Below are 22,352 nucleotides of genomic sequence, written 5' to 3' on the forward strand. Positions count from 1 at the left end.
TGTGTACGGTGTGAGACAGGGATGCAATGTCATTCTTCTGTATGTGCTTGTCCAGTTTTCCCAGCACCATTTGCTGAAGAGACTGTCCTTTCCTCATTGTATATTCTTGGCTCCTTTGTCATAAATTAATTGGACATATATGCGTGGGTTTATTTCTGGGCTCTCTATTCTGTTCCATTGGTCTGTGTGTCTATTTTTATGCCTTAAGTATGTATTTTTGTTGGTACTTAAAGACTGCCCCACAGACATCACTGTAATTTTAGAGAGTTATTACATCTCCCTTCTGGGCCACGTCAAAGTGGTGAAAACACTAGGCAGGATCACCAACTATTCAAACATCAACGTCAGTGGCCACTCGCTGCCTCGTGTCCCAGGCACAGGGGTAGTGACTGTCTGAGGAGGGTCCGTCCCTGTGACTGTTGCCACGGATTCTATGAGCCCAAGATTTGAACTGAGCAAGGAGATTGCATCTCTTGGTTAAAGAAAGGCAGCCTTTTTCTGAGATCTCTCCCTCACTTATCTTTGGTATTTCAGTGATTGACAAACAGGCAAAAATATATTTATTTAGGGATTACCTATATTGAAAACTAGACGTGGGCTTTTTTTTCCTCTGTCAACTTTGCAGTAATATCAGCTGTTTGAACAAAAGGAGAGGTATTTTTCCATTCAATCCTGAATGCTGAAAATTCTGCAGTTTATATTCAAGAAGACATTTGGTTTTATTGATCACGTTAGGTGAATAAGTTTAAACTCCTAGAGCCAGGCAAGGAAAAGGTTGATTTTCTCTTTATTGTGCAGGTTATTAGAAGGCACCTACATATAGAAGATATTTGTCTTTAGACAATTCCACAGAATCAGAACCACTCAAATATGTTCCAGAAGTTTTGTTCAAAGCCAATGCGTGGACGGCCTGAAGTGCAGTGATGTCCCCTTTGATTGTTCAAGACTTGGCTTATTTCAAGAAAGTGTTTTGTTACCAATGGGGGAAATGTCCACTCCCCCGCTTTTAATTGATAAGAGATGTTAAAACTTCTCTGACTATCTGAGAAATAATGAAACACCCACGGTGGTTGTCTGCACCCCAGAATCCATCACCAAAACAGTAATTTATCATCATAACTGTAAATCTAGACCCTTCATTGCAAGAAAATCTGCTCTCATCAATACATACCAATATAAGGAAGCTTATATCTGGGTCAAAAATAAAGTATACACTTAAGAAACAAATACCGGCAACTTTTATAGTGAAATAAATTTATTGTTAAACTTGTTCTTTTTTTTTCTTGGCACACCTTTCTAGCTTCTTCAAATCTAAAAAAGAGCTACCCAAAATACTAAGTGAAGGTGACTCTGGTGAATTTTTCCTCACTTTTCGGTCTGTCCTTGGCACTGCCCAGAAATTCTGGTCTCCAATTTAAGGCGGGGGCCAAATCCCATAATCTCCCCTCGCAGACATCAGTGTTGTTCCTCCCAGGAAAAGCCCAGATACTAAAACTCTCCACTCCTGGGTTTTCTTGAGATTCTGTAACTCATCAGTGAAAAGTGAGGAAAAGACAGTCTCCCAGGAACCCGGATGGCCTGTCGGACCATGCTGTCGAATGAAAACTTCCTAGGCAGAAACCGTCGTCGCCAGACTATTAGGCCCCTGGAATCTGTCATGAGGACTCAAGTTCCTTTCAGAAATGTCTGCTCCTTCAAGCCTTCTTGACGTTTATTCTTTGGTAAAATTTCATATATCCAAATGTATAAAATATATATACAGCCCTTCCATCGCTTTCTGAGAGAAATGACGTGACTTATAGAAATGACCACAATTTTTTTTAAGTGAAGTTATGCAAATCTGATAGACTAAAGTAAATGTTTCATAAAACCAATGACTGTTTAAATTGTAGAACTAAACTGTTTGTATATAAATATTACCTTTTATCTTCCATTTGAGTTTTATGTAGATGAGCCCATTACTTTAATGACCCGCGTTTATGGAGGGAGAGTGGGAGAGCCGCTCGCTCGATCTTCACCCGCCAGATGGCTGCCTTTTCTTGCATGAGATTAAAAGATGTTTCTCATTCACCACGATGCTTCTGAGGCAAATTAATATAGCCAGCTAAATTGCCTGTGTTTTTGGAATAAAATTTAAAGAGAACTTTTTAAAGCAATTGGTGTCACAGGTTCTCGGAGCAGATTGCTCTCCAGGTAGGCATGGTGGTTTTAAACATTCAGTAATTAATGGAAAGAATTCCATGTTAATTGACTGCTTCGGGAAAAGGAAATATAATGACTCCTTATTAATCATGAAAAGAAACTTACAGCGTGGAGGCACCACAGTAATTGCTCTGACAGTGGAGAAATGTTAATTAATGAAAAGAACAATGATGTAAGAAATTAGCTGCATAATGTTCACTGCTGGTGGAGAGTGAATTTTAAGCATGTTAGAGTGGAAACCACAAAATGTTGCCTTAAATATCCAATACATGTAACCTTGTGCCACTCAAATTTAGGGGGAAAAATTCTGAAAATGCTCCTGTCACCTTTTCTTGCAGAAGCAAAAACAGTCACCCAGAGCTATATTTATTTCAAAGAAACGGTCTTGCCCTTCATCTCTGATCTGAGCTTCCAAAATCGAAATCATCCCAAGAGCAAAACAAGGTCATTTATTAATGTCATTTAATTTCAACACGATGGGTCACTCTAACTGCGGAGGACGAAGGGAGGGGAAGAGGGTATTTCTCCACAAACTGAAATAAATTCAATTTCTGATATTTCCCAGCTAATAAAAAGAAAAATTCAGATTTACTTTGGGGACAGAGTGTTTTTTTTTTTTTAACTAATTCTAAGTTCCTGAGAGAATATGCAGCTTCCACTCCATCTAACAACTCATCTTCCAGAAAAGGAAGCCACATTTATTAAAATGCAGAGCCCGTCAAACAGCAGCTCGGGAGCATAGAATCCTTAGCAGCCACAAGGCCAAGGCCATGATGGCCCCACGGGGTCGGGAGCTCCCACGCTAGCCCTCCCGGTCTGTCTGGACGATGGGGACAGTGACACTCGGGACCCGGGGTGGAGGGAGAAGCCCCAGCACCAGCCCAGGCGGAGCCCACACGGAGGCACCGGCGCCTGCCCGCTCCGCCCTCCCTCCCGGTGAGCCATCGCGCTGACCCTCCTCTCTCGCTCCAGGTGGAACGTGCTGGGGCTGCAGGGCGCCCTCCTCTGCCACTTCATCGAACCCGTGTACCTGCACAGTCTCATCGTGGGCAGCCTGCACCACACCGGCCACCTCTCCCGGGTGATGAGCCTCAGGACCGAGGACATCGGCCAGCTGCCAGCCTCGTACCGGCACAACCGGCCACTCCTCAGTGGTAAGAAAACTCGGTCCTCAAAGACACACAGACCCCTCCCTCCAGCGGCCCTGGAGGTGCCGACTGGGGACAGAGTTTACCCATTCTGGCCAATGGCTATTTAAGACTTAGGGAGTACAATTACAGCCATCCAAAGGACTGAAAAAGAGAAAAACGGTGACACGCATCTCTGCATTTAGAAAGGGCACCGTTTCAGGGTGACTGTGTAATGGGTCAGTGCCTCCCCCCAGCACAGTGTCACTCACTGAAGGTCCTCGCACCCCGTAGGAATAAAGGCCAGCAATCACTCGCCCAACAGGACGACTTAGTGCCCGTCACACATTGGGGGCCTTTGTGAGGGCTGCCAGCTGGGGGATAAGCAGTGAGAAGGGTGGACGGAGGGCCCAGGGCTGCCAAGGGGCCCTGTGCTCTCTGCGGGCCTGGGTTCCAGCACGTTCTGGAAGCACATGTCAGTGACTCAGTGAGCTCTGGGCCGGGGTGCAACTCCCCACTGCTCTGAGCTTCCTGCCACTGTGTCCCTAAGCAAGCGTCCAATCTCTTGAACCTCAGAGTCACCCCGTCCCCTGAAGCGCAGCCACCCTCCCCACCCCCCGGCACACGCTGGCTGTCAGGATCAGGGTCAAGCGGCCATGAGTGCTTTGGGGGTGGAGTTCTACATACAGATGCACATGGGAAGGAGCCAGTCCTCAGTCTCAGGGTTTTGGAAAGGTCATGCCCACCTACTGTCACCACTGGCCTTTCAAGTTGAGGACCCCGGAAGGTTCCTGGGAACTGACTGGAAGTGAAGGGAGGGAGCAGGTGGATTTTCATTACATCCCGTAAGCTTTGTCCAGGGCCTGTGGGAAAACACCACGGCCTCAGCCGTCTCCCCTGCTGGAGAGGGAGCACTCTCGGAAGCCTTGCTTGTGGCCGCCCTGCAAAGCTAGGCAGGCGGCTGAGGAGGCAGGGAGCCAGCTCTGCTGAGGGCGAACATCCCAGCTTCAGTGAAGTTCTTGGTTGTCTAAGTTGAATTTAAGAGAATTTTCATCTATTTTGATGACTGTCAAGTGACATCTTTTTCCATGCTCCTCACTCTGGTAGTTGTCCCCATTCTTCCAAGTCAATCTGCTAATGAGGAACTTACTTAAGCTCCCTCAGCATCAGCACAAGGTAATGAAAGATGCAACTCACCAAGCCACTGCCACAGGCTGGTTCACAAACTCCTCTGAGAGCCCACACATTACTTCCTGGGCATCCCTTCTCCCTCCAATGCTCCATCCTCTGGGCTCCGGCATGTTACTTCCTGGGCATCTCTTCTCCCTCTGATGCTGCATCCTCTGGGTGCTGGCACATTACTCCCTGGGCATCCCTTCTCCCTCCGATGCTCCATCCTCTGGGCTCTGGCACGTTACTCCCTGGGCATCACTTCTCCCTCCGATGCTCCATCCTCTGGGCACTGGCACATTACTCCCGGGGCATCCCTTCTCCTACCAATGCTCTTTTCAAATTACTCATCTGACTGAGAACATGTAAACAGAGAAAAACAGGAATTTTGAATTATAGGTGTGAAAGCAGTGAATTAAAAAGCACACCCAATTCAATAAATTCAGAGCCACTGCAGTCATGGAGTGGTGTAACATAATGGCAATGGGCCTGAGCCTCCACATGAATGCCCCAGCCAAGTCAGATCTACACTCAGGATGAGGGCAGTCTCACTAAAGGTGTCAGTCTGTACCTAGATGCTTATTTAAAATACGGAGTTTATTATTGTAGAGAGGCAAACAACCCTAAAGCCTGGCGTCTCGCCTGCATGAAGTAACTGCATGGCTCTTCATGGACAGTTAAAAGCCAATCCTGCAAATCTTGAAAGTACATCATAAGGATTTTCTGCAACATTAAAGAGAGAGATCTTAATAAGGACAATAGTAAAAAGCACTCAAACAAGTACGTGAAGTTTGCTTGAAGATCCCCTCGAGGTCAGTTTGCAGAATTGCCTGGGAAGATGAACCCACGTGTTAGCAGAATCCTGCCGTGAGATACGGCTAAATCAGTGCTGAGTTAGGAAGCGCAGCCGAGCCGGACCAGGCGCCGTTACTGACACAGTCATGGGACGCATGTTAATGTTCTCCAAAGATACACTTGAAACGTTCTGCACAGGCCAGCCTACAAGCCAGGGAAGCCTGAGGACTAGAAGTCCTCATCACAGCTGCCGTGCATCCCGAATCCTCCAGGAGAGTCGCATCCTCGACTGAGAAGAGCTCCCCTAAAGGAAGCTGCCTTTGGTCTTTCTCAGCATATTCAATACGGTGAAAAAATGGTGAGAACGAGAATAAATATCTATGCCCTGAATACTCATCTTTTCAGAAAAACAAGAAGATAATTAGAAAGTGACTTTGAAAGCTTGCTCTCCCAGGCTGACCACATGGTTTGTCTGAGCTTTCAACCTCAAGGCTCTGTTTTTATTTTTCTTCATCAGGAAAAAGAATCACAACAAGGGATAAATACTTTGCTCATGTTAATGGCGTGTTTTACAGATACATGTTCAATGTTGAACATTCCTGGTCCACGCTGAAGAGAAAACTTATGGTTAGTTTTACAGCCCAAGGCCGTTTTACAACAATGGCATGTTGCTGGCAAGCAACATGAAATCTGAGATGGACGAAGGAATTGAAAGTTGGAACTGTGAGTTATTTATGACTCTTGGTTCATGTTTGTGTGATGAAAATTACAAGATCAGGATAAAGAGAGAAGAGATGAGCTGTCTTTCTCCACAGTGCGTATTTTCCTGAAACAGCAGAAATGACTAGCTGGTGCATCAGAAGACTTTTCAGATTTCCATGTTTCATAAGCAACTGCATTTACCAAAAAGAAGTTGGATACCTGTGGAAATGTCCGTCAACAGTAGCCTGTGAGTTGTACCTAATACTTGTGACATCCCAGACACCTCTCTTGAGGGAACAATAGTGGGTATAATGGGCAAGAACATCTGTTGCCATCTATATCCATTTTTGTGTGAGTTTGAATTTCCAAAATACCGTCAGACTAAGCTGTAGAATCTGATATGGAGTGTTAAGTCTCTTTAATTCAGGAGAAATTTCTGAAATTGGTGCTCATTAATAGTATCTTGAAAAATAAGCCAGTGGGGCAGTAGCAAAGATTTTCTTTGATGCAGATGGTAAGTAATCTTCAATATTATTTTTATATTAAAATAAACACAGGTAAATTACAGAGTCACCTATAAACTGTTCATAAATGTCTAGGATAAAACACATGAGCTTCAAAAAAATATCTGAGCAGGCTCCTTTATCCTGCAGTCATTAGAGGTAGGAATTTATCCTCCAGTGCCCTTGAAGGAATTTTTGGTAGAAAACAAAATTATTATAAGTCTTGCTAGAATAATCCAAAAGTAATCTTAATATCTTTGCATGGAGATCAAAAAAGTTAGATTCAACTAAGAACTATTTAATACTACATTTCCACAGATTAGCCCTGATCTCCCTAGGCAAATTAGATGGTACATGGCTTACGAGAAATTTAAAGTTATGGAAAAACCTTGTTAGGGGCTGGCCCGGTGGCATAGTGGTTAAGTTCTCATGCTCCGCTTCAGCAGCCTGTGGTTTGCTGGTTTGGATCCTGGGTGCCGACCTGCACACTGCTTATCAAGCCATGCTGAGGCAGCGTCCCACATATAAAATAGAAGATAGGCACAGATGTTAGCTCAGGGCCAATCTTCCAAAAAAAAAAACACTTGTTTTAGTTTTCTTGGAAGTTGTTTTAAATATATTTGTATATTAGTCAAGTTTCATTTCATTTCCACCATCATTTTAAGGAATTATTTCACAAAAGAACTGAACACCAAACTTAATTACATTGCTCCTGAGAATTTTACCATTTAAGGATAATACTCCCATTGCCAACACATTTAATTTATCCAAACACTAAGAAGTCAGTCAACATAATCCAGGCACCCATTTAATCATTCAACAAATATGGGCTGATTGCTCATGACGTGCCAGGGGCAGAGCAGCGAAGGAAATGGTCAAAAATCATCCCCAGGGGGGCTGGCCCCATGGCCGAGTGGTTAAGTTTTTGCGCTCTGCTGCAGGCGGCCCAGTGTTTCGTTGGTTCGAATCCTGGGCGCAGACATGGCACTGCTCATCAAACCACGCTGAGGCAGCGTCCCACATGCCACAACTAGAAGAACCCACAACGAAGAATATACAACTATGTACTGGGGGGCTTTGGGGAGAAACAGGAAAAAAAATAAAATCTTTTAAAAAAAAAAATCATCCCCAGGACAGTGACATTCCAGCAGGGAAGACAGACTGACAGACAGACAAACTAGAAATGCTGTGTAGAAAAATAAAGCCAGGAGGTTAGAAAGTGACGCTCCCCCTGAATCAGAGGGTCGGACAGTCTAATGCGTACCTAATAGGAGTTCCAGAGGAAAAGAGAAAAAAATCTTCACAGCAGTCAGAAAGTAAAAGACAGATCAACTTCAAAGGAGCAAAATCAGACTGACAGCTGGTTTTTGGAAGACAAAAAGCAAGGAAACGACATCCTTAAAATGCCGATGGAAAATTAATCTCAGCCTAAAGTCCCAGATGCAGTAAAAGGATCCTTTAAATGAGGGCGAGACAGCATTCCAGACAGACAGACAGACGGAGCAGATTCAACCCCAGCAGACTCGCAGTAAAGGAGATACTCAGTGTGTTCTTTGGGCATAAGAAAACAACCCCAAATGGGTACCGCAGAATAAAGAGCAGTGAAAATCATCCACATTTTATCCAGTATGAAACTTGGCTTATTACTACATTTTGAACACTACAGAATGAAAAAATATAGAATTTGAAGCAAAACCGGCTATCTTCTGCCAAAGTCCCTTTGTCCCACACCTTTCGAAATAATGACAATCCATACAGGAACCAAGAACCACGTCATGGTCAGGTTATAAAATGAAATAGTCAAGCGTTTTCCGCCATGGAGGAAACTTCATATCTTTTGGAGCGTCCTGTGAACACGTGCATTTAAACTATGAGGAATACAAACCACAGCCACTCATGATCACAGGTAATGTGACCACGATCCTATTGACTCTGGGAAGGAAGTCCTGGGAAATCAGTGAAGATTGGCATCATCAGAAGAGCAGACGCCATCCTCCCACACCAGTGATGCCACCCTCCCCAGAACCTTCCCACAGACCAGCAGCTGGGGGGCTGTCACGCTGCCATCACACGCGTCCTTGACACTGCTCTCAATCGCTTCAGCCACCACCTCACCAACCTGGTCCCATGACGGAAGGCGAGGGGAAAACCTGCATGGCCCAGGGATCTCTTATACTGCGTGCTCACCTTCAGCTTGGCAGGAACCCCGAGAACCTGTCAAGAGCATCCCACAGCAGAAAGAACTTGTTGTCATTCTCCGTTCTCCCGACACACTGTCTGCAGACTCTACCACATTCTGCCCATTTCCCCTGAAATATGCTCTATTAGAAAAAGACAGCAGCTATAAAATTACTGTCAATTACAGTGATGTTCATGCTAATGAAAACGAATAAAATGACATTAATACAGCCTTAGTAGTTAGTTACTCCAGATCCTAAGTCCACATTAATATATCGCTAGCTTACTTTCATTAGCAGCGTGTGTGTGTAGAGTGAGGGGTGGGGAGAGTGTGTGCGTGTGTGTGTGCGTGCGTGTGTGTGCACATGAGATCCCACAGGGGAACTGACAGTATGTACACTCAAGCGGCCCCTTCTATTCCTGCAACTTCATGATTTCATGGATGCCTGGAAGCACGCTGCTTCATCCACTTCACAAAATTAAACACAGTGCTCCCTGTAGCACAGACCTGCCTCACTCCATGTGGAAATTCTGTCCCTGAATGTCTTGTGTAAGTTTAATCTGGGGAAAGTGAATTACAGCTTAAATACAGTAGGCCAGCAGCTATCTAAAGACATGCTGTAATGTCTCGCTTATATACCACTTTAAGAAAAGGTGAGTGAGGACCCTCTCAAAGTAAAGCATCTTTTAATAGCTACATGAGCCATAATGAAACCCATTGTCACGGGTGAACTGTGGATTCACCCTCATCGCTCTTAATAATGGCAGTCACGGCAGCGGAGGTCGTGGAGGCAGTAACTGCGGTGGTGGTGGTGGTAACAGAGCAGTTAGTAGGTCAATTAGCTTCTCGGAGGCCACGTTGCTGGTGAGTCACAGCAGTGGTACAAACGTGGTCTACCGCCAGCGTCCACCCGATGACACAATCGCGTGCACTTAAACGAGCACCCGCCAGTCTTCACGGATCAGTCACCCTGGCAGTGAGTGTCTGTGTCAAAGGCTGATGGAGGCCAGTTTATTCTCATGGTCGTCTGCTCTGAAATAAAACACTTCTCTAGAGATGGGCGTCAAAGACGCTAACCCATGTGCTGCGTGGGAAGCATTCGCATCAACAGAGGCCAGCACCTCTCTGTCGGTATCAGGTAGCATAGATTTATATCAGCATTGTCTCCATCAGCGATCACGCTGACAGAGAAACTGTCTGGGAAGGTGGGGTTCTTGTGTAGAACACTGGGAAATGATTACTAAGAAATTACTGAAGGAGAACCTGGCACCATGTCTGCTCTTCAACATTACATGGCTTTCAGGGGCACATTTTTTCTCTCCCCATCCCTTGGACTTTCTCAACGAGTCCTCAAACGGAGGTCCTACCCTACCGAAGCGACCACCACTCTCCCCAGCCAGCCCCTTGTGCCCCTCATGTGAGCCGTGCTGGGCCTCCCTCCACAGTCATGGCTCAGGGAATAAGGAATCGGACGTGGCTGAGAGCAGCTGCAACCCACACCTGCAAATCCAGTCCTCCTGCCAGAGGGTCGGATTACTCCTTCCCCAGAAAGTCTTCTCACTGGTTCATGGGCTGGGTCCACAATTCAAGATCAGCACTGGCGATGGGCTAATGGCCACCCCAAATACCAAAGCCTGATCCCCGAATCTGTGGACCACCTTGTTTGGGAAAAGAGCATCTGCAGGTTTGATTAAGTTAGGGATTTTAAAATGAGATTACACTGGATTATTTCAGTGGGCCCCAATGCCAGTACAAGCGTCCTTAGGAGAGAGAGGCTGAGGGAGACGAGAGAGACAGAGACAGACAGGGAGGGAGAGAGGAGAAGCCACAGGAAGACAGAGGCAGAGACGGGAATGATTTTGGCCACAGTCCCAGGACCGCCTGGAGCCCCCAGAAACTGGAGGAGGCAAGGAAGTGTCCTCTCTCAGCGCCTTGGGAGGGAGAGCGACCCTGGGACACCTCGATTTCGGACAGCTGGCCTCCAGACTGTGAAGAATAAATTCCTATTGCTTTCTTTAACCCAGCAACTTTGAGGCAATTTATTACAGCAGCCCCAGGAAATTAACACAGGGCTACAATGTTACAGCATAAAATCTCATTGAAATATGCAACATTGTTTTTACGCTGCCGAGTTACAGTCAAGGCAAAAGTGCCCCGTGTTCCCACTGGGCTGGTTTTGTTTTGATTTGTTTTCATTTTTGGTCATCAAGGAGCAGGTCTGCAGAATCTTTGGCTGAGGTGGCCTGCAGAGTGAAGAACACGAGGACTCCCACCATACGTACACACGAACAGACCCCATGACCTTGAAGAAAGGTTGTTTGTGCACGGTGCTGAGTTTTCAGAGTGTTTATTTCCCAGAAGGACCTTCTCTTCTTGGAGCACACAGGACACAAGCTCATGCTTTCGGTGTTCAGACCACGAAAGCTCTGCCTTAAATCCTAACTAGGACTGGGCCCCATGCCAACCGCAGGTTTTGATCGTTTCCATCTTTCTCTGGATGGAGAGTTCTGAATAGTCTCCAGGGGTATTTAATGCTGTGGACGGAGGTAAAAGGAGGTAATACTCTATTTTCAGAGCGGATTGGATCAGGAGAGTGTGCTAATGTACTATCTTGAGGATCACAATGAAAATGGGTCTTAGGAGACTACGCCTGTGGCTGTGGACTTGAGACTTGATTTTTATCTTCAATCATTTGATATCGACTTCAGGAAGCACGATCCCAGGAACATGTGCCTCTTTGACTTTCAAGACCTCCACCAACGGGAGGAAAAATAAAATGCGGAGCAGAATCTCATTTCTGGGCCTGAGCACAGGCGTCTTCATGTGATCGGGCGCCCTCTAAGACAACCAGCCACGAGGCCGCCGGCGCGGAGTGGCCCAGGTCTGGACCTCTCATTCCCAACACTTTCAGAAGCTGCCGTCCACAGCCTGGAGGAAATGCTGAAGGAGCTCTGATCCAGGGACCAGTGCCTGTGTGCAGCCAGGGCGCCAAATTGATGTAAAATTATAAAATCGACACACAGTGAATGAGACCATGCAGATAGGTGCATAAGGTTCCTCAGAAATCAAGTGTCCCCCGCAGGCCAAAATAAAAGAAAGAAAGAACGAGAAAGAACGGACGAATCAGGAAGCAACCTCACCGAGCATCCTAACATGTCTTCGGGAGACTTCATCAGTCTGCAGGATTATCTGTCTTCCCGCTGACCATTCGTTTGGGGAAGTCCCTGCAAACTAATGGGGACCCCCTTTGATCTGTATGATGGGGACATCACTAAACGAACCTGAGCTGGCCTTTGCCCCTTCAAATGAAAGCAACAACAGTCTTAACAGTGCTCCTAACTGTCCTGTTTGACCTTCAACAAGAAGATGTCGTGATCCGAGAGCACAGGACAGAAGAGACTGGGTGGGTTGCAGAGAGAATGGGAAGTAAAGACAGGACTGAACTAAGTTTCTGAATCTGAAGTCCACGCAGAGGCGGCTCCTCCAGCCCCGCGGTCCCACCTCTGGTCACAGAGACACCTGGTGACACTGACGATCGTCGCTGACTTACAATTTGTTTCATTTGCAGATAGTGGTTAGTAGGGCTCTTATAGTGAGAAATCAACAATTTTTGCACTTTGATTCATGGAGTCACGAGCAAGCTTCGGCGTTTTTTGCAGCATAAGCTGTTTCCTATCCACACACACTAACAAACTGGACCAAAGCTACAGGGGGCGGCTCAAGGCTGGCGGGAGGGGAAGCGCCACCTGCAGACCAGGCCGCGTCCCGGCCAGTGCTGGCTTTCTCTGCTTCTCCCTGCCCGCCGCGGTCCCCTGGGGTGGAGCTGGGGGACGGGAGCACCTGCCCGCATGGGCGCCCTGCCAGGGCTGCAGCTGAGCCCTCTCCCACTGGGCGTCTTGTGCTGAGAGTGGAGCCAAGCGGCAACACTTCCCACAGCAGAGAGACGACTCAGAGGGAAACATTGGTCTCTCTGAGACTTCCCTCCAAGTTCAGAGCCGTGAGAAGACCCAGGTGGCAATGCCGTGCCTGGCTGCGTGCGGCTCAGGAGCAGTGCCAGTCTCTCTTTGTGCCTGATCACCTCTGACCTTGGCCACTGCCTCCTCCTGCCCAGTAAGACAGCCTCAGCTGCCAAAATGCCAGATTGTCCCCCGCCCGGCTCTCGGCATGGGTAGCTACACAGGGAATCCCTTCAAGGAACAGGAACGAGCTGACATGGGTGGAATTAGCCGGGTGCCTGGCCCTGCCCATCCGTGACCAGAAGGTCACCCGGTGACTGCGGTCTGGAGCCAGGCCGTGCGGGTGGCAGACAGCAAACCCAGACATGCCTGTGCAGAGGGTGGGGTTGGTTCTGCCCACGAAGCCCCTGGATGCGGGAGGCTGGGGGTGGCTGGAGGACCCAGCAACTGTGGTTTCCCAGCTCGGAGCTGCACAGAAGGCCAGCGGCTCCAGGAAGGCTCAGGGCCCCGGGCAGTCACAGGACGCAGGGGTCGCTCCCTCACAGGGCATCTCTGCAGCCACTGAAAGCCAGTGGGCCCTTCACGCCCCGACTGCCCCCAACACCAGGGCTTCCCCACCCGCTGTGCGACTCTGCTGCGACCCCTGAGCTGCCAGCTGCAGCCTCAGTGCAGTGCACTAAAGCGGCAAGTTCTGTCCCCACTCTCCAACGACACGTGACTCCTCGCTGAGAGGAGACCCCGGGGGCCCTACTGGGAGAGGAGGAGGCTGGGAGGAGGCGGGCATGCATCTGGCTGGGGTGGGGAAAGCGTCTGGAGGAGCCGTGGTTGAGAGATCCAGAGACAGGGTTTCCAGGCTGCGAACTGAATGCCCCACAGTTTCATCGCAGAGAACAAACAGGATGGATTTCCTCTCTGCTCGCCTCTGTGACCCAGGCTGCACCTGCCACATGACACCTGCCGACACTAGACACACGGACATTTGGCACACACGGACCAGCCTCGGGGAAGCCGGACACAGAAGGCATCTGGCTGTGGCCTCGGGAAATGGCGTCTCTCCTCCCAACGGTGACTCTCCAGATGCTGCCCCCCAAGGTCATGGAAGGAAACATGGCCTTCAGGAGGAAGACGACACCTGGGAGGCGTCAGACTCGCACACATTTTAGAATCCTCAGGACGGTCACAGTGGAGGCGGGTGAGGCCTCACCAGGGGCTGCGTTGCCCCAACATCTCTCCTGGAGCGTCTCCAGCCTTCTTGAGGGGCACGAGGAGCATCACAGGGCACGGGCGGGACTGTGGGCCAGCCGACGTTAGATGCTACCAAGTGTGGCCCACACCCCAGGTTGCAAACAGGTGCTGTCCCAGAGCAGGACCACTCTGACCTGTCCCTTTTCTGAGCTGCTGTGTGAACCTGTGACTATAGGGGACATGTTGTCCCAATTAAAAGCCAGCATACCATCTGACAAGGGGAGAAACCTTGAAAGGACTTCCTGGCAAATTCTGGAGGCTTTCCAAAGAGGACCAGCTTCACAGGCATGCAACCTGTGCAGCTGCACAGGAACCTCGCTTGGAAAGACCTGTGCTGGGTTTAATGCTCTGTCGTCCTCCAGAAAGTCTTAACCGTCGAACACAGGGCCCCACGTTGTCATTCTGCGCTGGGCCTCAAAAATTCTCTAGCCAGGGCTGTATCTGGATCATGTCGCTTGATTGATTATCCTGCACTCTCAGATCCCTCGTTTTCATTAGCTTTTCATCCCATTGACCAAACCATAAGCCTCAGGGCTGTGTGTACCATTTGCTGCCCCTGGTGCTTGCCTCATGCAGAACTGGGTATGCAGCAGGTGCGCAATAAATACACATTCTCAGACGGCCGTTCCACAGCTCCACTTGCTCATTAATCTACCCAACAAACATTTGTAAAAAGGGAGGGAAATCTGGGCAGAGTTTTATTATTACAAGACTGCCTTTAAATTAAAAAGTGAGAGTTGAGCTCCAGCAGCGAGTCTCAGTGTCAGGCTCTCGTTAAGGCCTGGCTTTATTTCTGCATCTGTCCCCGAGGTAGAACAATGACCATCTGACACCAGTGCACATACAGACCATCTCCTGTTATTTCCCATCTCCGGGAGCCCTGCTTGGGGCAGGGAGTGCTGATGCCCGGCTGCTTCCGTCTCTCTGACAGGCGTGAGTGACGCTGAGGCGCGCCGGCCGGGAAAGTCACCCCACTTCAGCGTCAACTGGGTCCTGGGCAATTCGGACGTGGAGATCATCGACGCCACCACCGGGAAGCGGAGCTGTGGGGGCTCGTCCAGGCTCTGCAAGCACACGTTCTCCACCCGGTGGGCGCGGCTTTACGGGAAGGTAACGCCAGCTCCTTTCACTTCCCTTGGGGTGGGGTCGGGGAGCGGCTGCAGCCGCACTAGGGCTCCGGCCCTCGTTACAGGCAAGGGGCCGGCAAAAAGCCGTCAGTTGGTGACACAGGACACAAAACTGGGTCCCAGGCTCTTCCCTTTTCCCCGGCTGCCTATGGACTTCACACATGGGCCCCAGACTGGCAGCATCAGAGCTGAGCTGGGGCTCCAGAGCCAAGTGGAAAAGTGGCTTATTCATGAACCCCTGCCGTGACCAGCACAAGGCCACCTGCCTCTCACAGGGAAGGCCCACAGAAACCTTTTGAAGTATTGTGCCCAGTTTGGAGATGAGGAAACTGACGTTCAGAAAAGTGAGGTGATTTGCCCCGAATCACACAGGTAGAGAACGTCAGAGAGAGGATTTGGCGGCAGGCGGGCATGCTGGCCTCTGCAGACCCTGCAGCAGAATTCAGACCTCTAGCCTCCCACACCCACCCCGCAGCGCCCCTGACTTCCCCCGGTGTGGGCAGCGAACCCCGGTGTGGTCCCCACCCACGCTGGCCGCAGGGCCTTGCTTGGCGCAACTCAGAAACCAGGCGGAGAACACACCTCTCACAGTCTTCCCCGCTGGCTGGCGGTGGACCCGGAGCCCTCCCACTTCTGCCTGCCCTGCTGAGCCAGGTTCCACAACCACCCCTGCCCCATCCCCACCCAGTGTGAGCCCTGACCCTCCAAGAAGAAAAGAACACACCCGGTGCCAGTATTTTCAGCAGCCTGCGAGTTCTGTGTTTATATTGCTCGTTAATCACTCGTGCTTCTTGTGTAGCAAAGCTTCCCGAAGAACTAGGTTTCCCTGGAATGACAGAATCACCTCCCAGAACTCAGAAACTGCTACAGTCATTCTTTTCTTGTTTTATTTCGTACGATATTCTATTTTATCAACAGACCAATTTAGGCAGCATAGATATTTTTCTTTTTCAACAGGTTTGTTGAGGGGTAATTGACATCTAAACATTGTATACAGTCTTGTGTCACTTAACAACAGGGATATGTGCTGAGAAATTCATCGGTAGGTGATTTCGTTGTGCAAACATCACAGAATGTCCTTACACAACCTAGATGGTGCAGCCTGTTACAGACCGAGGCCGTGTGGCACTAGTGTTACAGGATCACCATCGTACACGCGGTCCGTCCTTGACCAAAACGTCGTTATGCGGTGCATGACCGTATACGTAAGGTGAACAACATGATATTCTGATGTGTGTGCATTCTGAGATGACCACCACAATCCAGCTAATTAACACGCCCATCACCTCCGCAGAGCTACCGTTTGCGTGTGTGGTGAGGAGACAGAATTTAAGATCCACCCTCTTGGCAAAGTCGAGTTCACAGTGGCCCTTCTTCATGCCCCTTCTCTGTGTAGAGGAAGAGAGGAGGGAAATCAAAGGGCAGGACCAGGAGCTGGTGTTTCGCTCCTGAGGCCGTTCTGGCTGTCTGGGGAGGCTCCGCTCCTGCCAGCGGCTCACCTGGTCTTTCTCCTTCCTGTCACGCAGCTGAGCACGCGGGTACCAAGCCACGGAGACACGCCGTCCATGTACTGTGAGGCCAAGCTGGCGGCCCGCACCTACCAGTCCGTGAAACAGCAGCTGTTCCGAGCTTTCCAGAAGGCGGGTCTGGGCACCTGGGTGAGGAAGCCGCCTGAGCAAGACCAGTTTCTACTGACTCTATGAGGCGCTCCCGCTGTGCCATCCGACGCGAGTGAGACGGCTGGAGGAGGCGAGGCTGTGCGTGCGTGCGTGAGGATAGAGGGTGCTGATCGGTTCTGTGCGTCCGTTTCCCGCAGTGTTCCAGAAGTGCTCGAGTGTACACTGTCTGGAGGAGGAACTCGACTGACCTTAGGGATGGCTGCTTCTCAGACGGCTGCTCCCAGGTTGCTAGAACCAGGAGCGCCCCCCACACCCAAAGGCACAAGGGCAGCTGACTGTCTCCTTTTGGTGGGTCCAGGGGAAGTTCCGTGCAGGCAGAGGGTCTGAGCTGCAGCCTTGAAAGGTGGTACCGAGGTATTGCCAGTCAGAATAAACCTCAGGCCCCAATCCCTACGCTTCCCTCCCCGACGCACCTCTCGAGCAATGCGTCTGGTTCTCACTAGCACAAGCTTATGCGACACTTCAGGACGACACAGGTGAAGAGAAAAGCCATGGGCTCCTCCCCAAAGAAGCCAGTCAGAATGCTCTGCCATTTTCATTTAAGCATTTTACTCCTCCTCCTTTCGAAAAGGATTTGAGACATGCGATAGTAAAGAGCCCCTGAAGCAGCAAGAGAAATGAAGACCATTCTTGGAGAGAAGAGGAAACATTCAAGGCGCTCGTGAGCTGAGATCTACGACGTGAAGAAAGTGTCTCTGGACTTCGTTTCAGCTGAGGGTCGCACACGTCCCGTGCCCATCAGTCAGTCACAGCTCAGTCTCCTTGGCAGACAGAGGAGCCACGGAAGAAGTCTGACTGCATAAAGGTCAGCAACCACCACCCACAACCTCCCCACCAGGGAACAAGGAAACTGAGTCCCAGACCAGCTCCTGACTGTTTAACTGCATAGAAAGCAAGCACAAAAAACACCCACAAGACACTTTACTTCGGGCTTGAGGAGCTACTAGCTCTCTGTTCCTTTAGGTCCCCGATCACCATCTTGAAGGACAAAAAAAGGAAAAAAATCACTTAAACCGGCTGCAAAAATGCAGGATTCTGTGGCCTTTAAAGCAGCCATCAGACACCCGGAATCCTCCAGCACGAAGGTGGACTCAGGACCACTTGGGAGCGAGCCCCTGCACCGGGCCCACGAGGCAGGTGCAGGACCATAGGCCCTATTCATGCAAGAAGGAGGCATGTCTCCAACACACCTGTCCATCCAGGAACCTTGAATTGCTTTACTTTTATCACTGAGAACTCATTTCCAACATCCCTCACGCTAGTTAACAGGTGTCTAATTTCTCCAGTAGGAAGACCCATCTCTGAGATTCATTGTGCTAAACAGCAAAGCTCAGTAGTATAGCCAGCTCTGCAGTACGGGCTGCCTGGTTAGAGTTCCAGGTGACCGCCCACGGGGGGACATCCTGATGAGGCACAGGCTTGCCACTTAACCCAGGAAATGCGAGCATAACATCACACTGTATATACTCAAGCACAAATTACAGCTATGACAATGAGGCAAACACGAAACAAACCGAGTTGTAGATATTTGTTACAAAATAACAAGTAGAGACGTTAGTATGGAAATAGAAACTCTTCCTGGGATTTAACTCAAGGTCAAATCGCTCACTTCTTCTTTTAGAAAAGAAAATGGACACTGGAGTAGATGACTTCTCAAAAGTTTCAAAAGACATGAAAATGCTTTTGCGAATAGATAACTCACATTGATCTTTCACAAAAATTGAGGAGAGAAAATGAAATCTTAACAGTACAAAAGCTATGCTCAAACGGCCAATTTATATTAGTTTCTGCTAATTTGGCATGTCACCAGGATGAAGCTTAGAGAACCAAAAACCTGGAGAGCTGACTTACCACCTAGACAGACTCTCAACCGCCAACCGTCTGGAGCCCTTCTCTGAAAGTGTGGAGGCACAGTCCGTTCCTGGTTGGAACCTGTGACCTGAACCTTAACTTACTAACATCCTCAGGTGTCGCTTGGAGAAGTGTATATGTGCTGTGTATCATCATGCCCCCAAGAACGCTCCTCTACAATCAGGAGATGGCGTTAGCAGCAGCATCCTCACCACCACAGGAAGATGCGGGACGAATCCATCTACAAACAGGCGCAGTGGGTACCACCCATGTGGTCTGAGTCAAGGGACTTGGAAGCACTCCCCTGCCCAACAGTGAACACTCCCACGATACCTGAAGCACAGCCATTCAGCCATGATTCAGTCCGCCTAAGGCTCTCCAGAAACAACCCAAACTTCACTAAGATATAAATAGCTACTTCTGGAGCGCACCACACGTGAACACAATTCTACCCGTTAGCACCAGCGTGGGGATGAGTCTGTCAGGTCAGCAGGGGACTTCTTGGAAGGAGAGATTAAGGCTCCACAGAGAAGGTTTATGGTGAGAAGAGTTCCCGCTGCAGCAGGAAGTCCGTTCCAGAGCCTGGAGCTCTGCCGTGGAGGTGCCTGTCCCAGTGGGCAGGAAATGGATGGGGAGATGGGGGAGGCCGGGCAGACGATCCCAGGCTCTGGGCACAGAGGGGCAGTGGAGGGAGAAGGCTCACCCAGCCCAGAAGAGGCGGGGTCTCAGGAGTCTATGCAGGATCCACCTGCTGTAGCTGGAGGAGACGAGTATGTCAGCCCAGAGACAAAAGCTCCAGTGCGGCAAGCCTAAGGATCTCGCTGTCTGCTTCAGAGTCCAAAAGGTTGTCTCAGCTCTGCTTTAGGCCCAGTATACCCTGCATTTTTAGAAAAATCTGGTGAATTAGAGTCTTGAGAGGAGCCCGTCCCCACCTCACCACCTGAGGTTTCCGTGAGGAGAACACAACACGAGGAGACGAGGTGTCACTTAGTCACCCGGAACACATGCCCGAGCAGAACAGGAAGACTGACAGACATCACGTCGGGGGCTCCAGCCAGCTGGCGTATCTGACCGCCCCACTGCCCCTCTGACTCTGCCTCAGAATCACCATCCTGCATCCCTGTGCTTCACACACCTGACGGCTCAAAGTCCTGTGCTTTCAAACTCTATTTAGCCCTACTACTAAAGTCCAAATAAAATCTACACCATCTCTATCTGCCTCCAAAGCACGCATGGCTTTCCTCTCGGGGTTACTAGCATTGTAAGGTTTCCAGCCTGGTCTGTGGCCAGAAAGTCAGCATCTGACCATTTTCGAGCCCTTTCGCAGGACTGAGCCCAGGGAGGTCACGGGGTCCTGTGAGCTCCGCTGTCCACCTCCAGCACGCGGTTCACAGCGACGCACAAGAGCAAGTTACTGGATTTAGGGTTTCTTTCGTTTTTGTTTTTGCCAAGGAAAGGATTTGCGGGTCTATAACTGGTGTTTCTTTTCGTTCCTGTGGTTCTCCTGGGTTTGTATGTGTTTCTCGTGCTCTACTGATTTGGGACGAGTCTGAGAAATGTCAGGTTGAGTTACTTTTCAAGCAAACGCAGCTCATCTTTTTCCCACATAATTTCCTTTTCACAGGAAGCTGTTCTCATCAATAAAGTTAAATGCCTTTTTTTTTTTTGGTATAGTGTTTACCACGTCTGGAGAGCCATAAAGAGTAAATATATGGTATATCAATGCCCAGAATAGAATACAGTATTTTGATGAAATCCTATTTTTAGATTATAAATTTCAAGATGTGTCTATAGTATCTTGTTTAAAAAAATTAAAAAGACGTTTGAAACTTAAATAGACATTTTTAATTTAGGAGAACGTCTATACCCATTTTTTAAGAAGCCATTCTAATGAAATCATCTGTCTAATTGGCCTAAAATACAATAAATATCACTTTCTAATAGAGACCAAAGGGAAGTCAGGAAGGTCTTTCTTTCTGTGTCCCACGATCCGACTGCTGCGTGACGTCCCACGTGACAGTCAGCAGAGCCTGATGCTCACTCGCTGCTTTCTGCACCCTCCTCCGCAGCAGGGGCCGCGCAGCCTGTGCTTCAGGCCAGCATCAGGGGAATCCGCGGTCCTGCGCATTTCGCAAGGCTGTCCCAGCTCTGAGTTCTTGCAGAGTTCGTGGATGGAGTGAAAAGTTAAAAGCTGTGTTTCAGGAAGGGCTGTGACACCCTCAGAGAGCTTGCTGGAGTTCCTGCTTCTCCCAGCGCAGAGCTGTGAGGTGTGGGGTCACGTGGGGAGAGGGACGTGTGCAGAGCAGCCGTGGGCTCACCGCTGTCCGTGGTCCTGGCTGATTCCAAGCTGGGGCACTGCTGTTTCCGGGAACCCAGGGACACTGTTGGCTCCCGTCAAACTTCTCCCACAAATTCTGCAACAGATCAAGTAAAGGACAGTGGGGGAAATGCGAAAGCAGACACAAAGAGACAAAACTGCAGGCCATGGGCGAGGTGGCTGTGGAGAACAAATGGGGCCCTTTCAGTTCTGGGAAGCCAGACACAGGACCATCACCACCACTCTTGGCTTATTCTCCACCAGTGCTGCCTCCCTGGTTTTCCGTCTCATATCTTCCTCCCCTTCCCTTCCTTCTTCTTTTCCTTGACTGTTCTTCCCTCTCCTAGACTTCTGATTCACTGGCATTGCTGAGAATCAAGTCTCGGTCATGTGTCTCCCTGAGCTGCACTTTGCTGACCTGTGAATCGGGTCGATGCTCAGGATCAGGCAGGGACTCCCGATGTGTTCTTGTGACTTCTGGTCCAGAGGGATTTACTAGAGCCCTTTTTTGGGCTCCTAGAACATGTCCATTCAGTCTGACCACCCACCAAAAAGGACTCTGATGGCCATATCACTAGATATTTAGACCAAATATCCCCCCTGCAGGGCTGCAGACAGTATCCAACCCTGGAGAGAGGAATCCCCATTTCCCAACTGGTCGTTTCAAAATCAAGGTTGGAGGGATGAAATATCCTCTAACAACAAAGACAGAATGCCCTGGATCCAGGGCCTGTCTTCACACAGGTTCTGGATTTCTATCACTCTGCAGGATTTGCATCAGAAAAGACGAAAAAACTTCCCAGCAGTGCCCAGCTAATTTTCAGCATTTTGTAAGCAAAATGGACTTAATAAATAGTAATTCCTAAGTGAAGGTGTGTACATAAAAAGCATGATTGAATGGCAATATTGTACCAATGGGATGTACATTTGTAATATTTGTAAAAAAAAAATCCAAAACGTTAAAATACGAATTTACATATGTTAATTTGCCTCTAAGTTCTGTAAATTGCATTTCAGTGATCCTGATAAGTGAATGTTCTGTTAAGTGAATAAAAACATCAAGTAGAATCGTGCTCCCCTGGGCTGTGTCCTTTGTATTGAGCACAGTCCTAGGGTCTCTGAGAAGAGGATGTGTAGGTTCAGTTGGAGTCCACAGAGGGTCCGCCCACTCCAGTGCCCAGTCTGCGCTAGAACCTTCTCTTTTACCATGACTGCCTATCATTGGATTCTGCCTGGGTGACAGGCTAGCACACATGCCACCTGGAATCAATGTAGGTAAACTGCTTAAAATACCACAGGGCTGGGAGGAAAGATCCATGTCCACACCCTGACTCAGCTTCTCGTTAATCGTGTAGGATGAAACGAATCCCCCAGTGCACAACTTTGCCCCTCAATTTCTCACCATCAAGGGTGGGGAACACCCCTCACCCACTGCTTCACAGGCCACGAGGGGGAATTGGTGAAGTCGGAGAGGTACAGCGCTTTGACAACGTGAAGGA

The 22,352-nt window shown here is 49.1% G+C and overlaps 1 protein-coding gene across 1 annotated transcript in view; it reads left to right on the forward strand.

Annotated features, from left to right (window-relative positions):
* The window catches only part of ADARB2 (adenosine deaminase RNA specific B2 (inactive)), a 455,480-nt gene extending 433,554 nt beyond the window's left edge, over nt 1–21,926 (forward strand). Inside the window, exons 8-10 of the mRNA XM_023632103.2 lie at nt 3,175–3,356; nt 14,811–14,989; nt 16,533–21,926. Of these exons, the coding sequence (XP_023487871.1) occupies nt 3,175–3,356; nt 14,811–14,989; nt 16,533–16,709 (538 nt within the window). The 3' untranslated portion in view covers nt 16,710–21,926. The remainder of the gene's footprint in view (nt 1–3,174; nt 3,357–14,810; nt 14,990–16,532) is intronic.
* The last annotated feature ends 426 nt before the right edge of the window (nt 21,927–22,352 follow it).

The sequence above is a fragment of the Equus caballus genome, chromosome 29, assembly GCF_041296265.1.
Source record: "Equus caballus isolate H_3958 breed thoroughbred chromosome 29, TB-T2T, whole genome shotgun sequence".
NCBI classification, from domain to species: domain Eukaryota; kingdom Metazoa; phylum Chordata; class Mammalia; order Perissodactyla; family Equidae; genus Equus; species Equus caballus.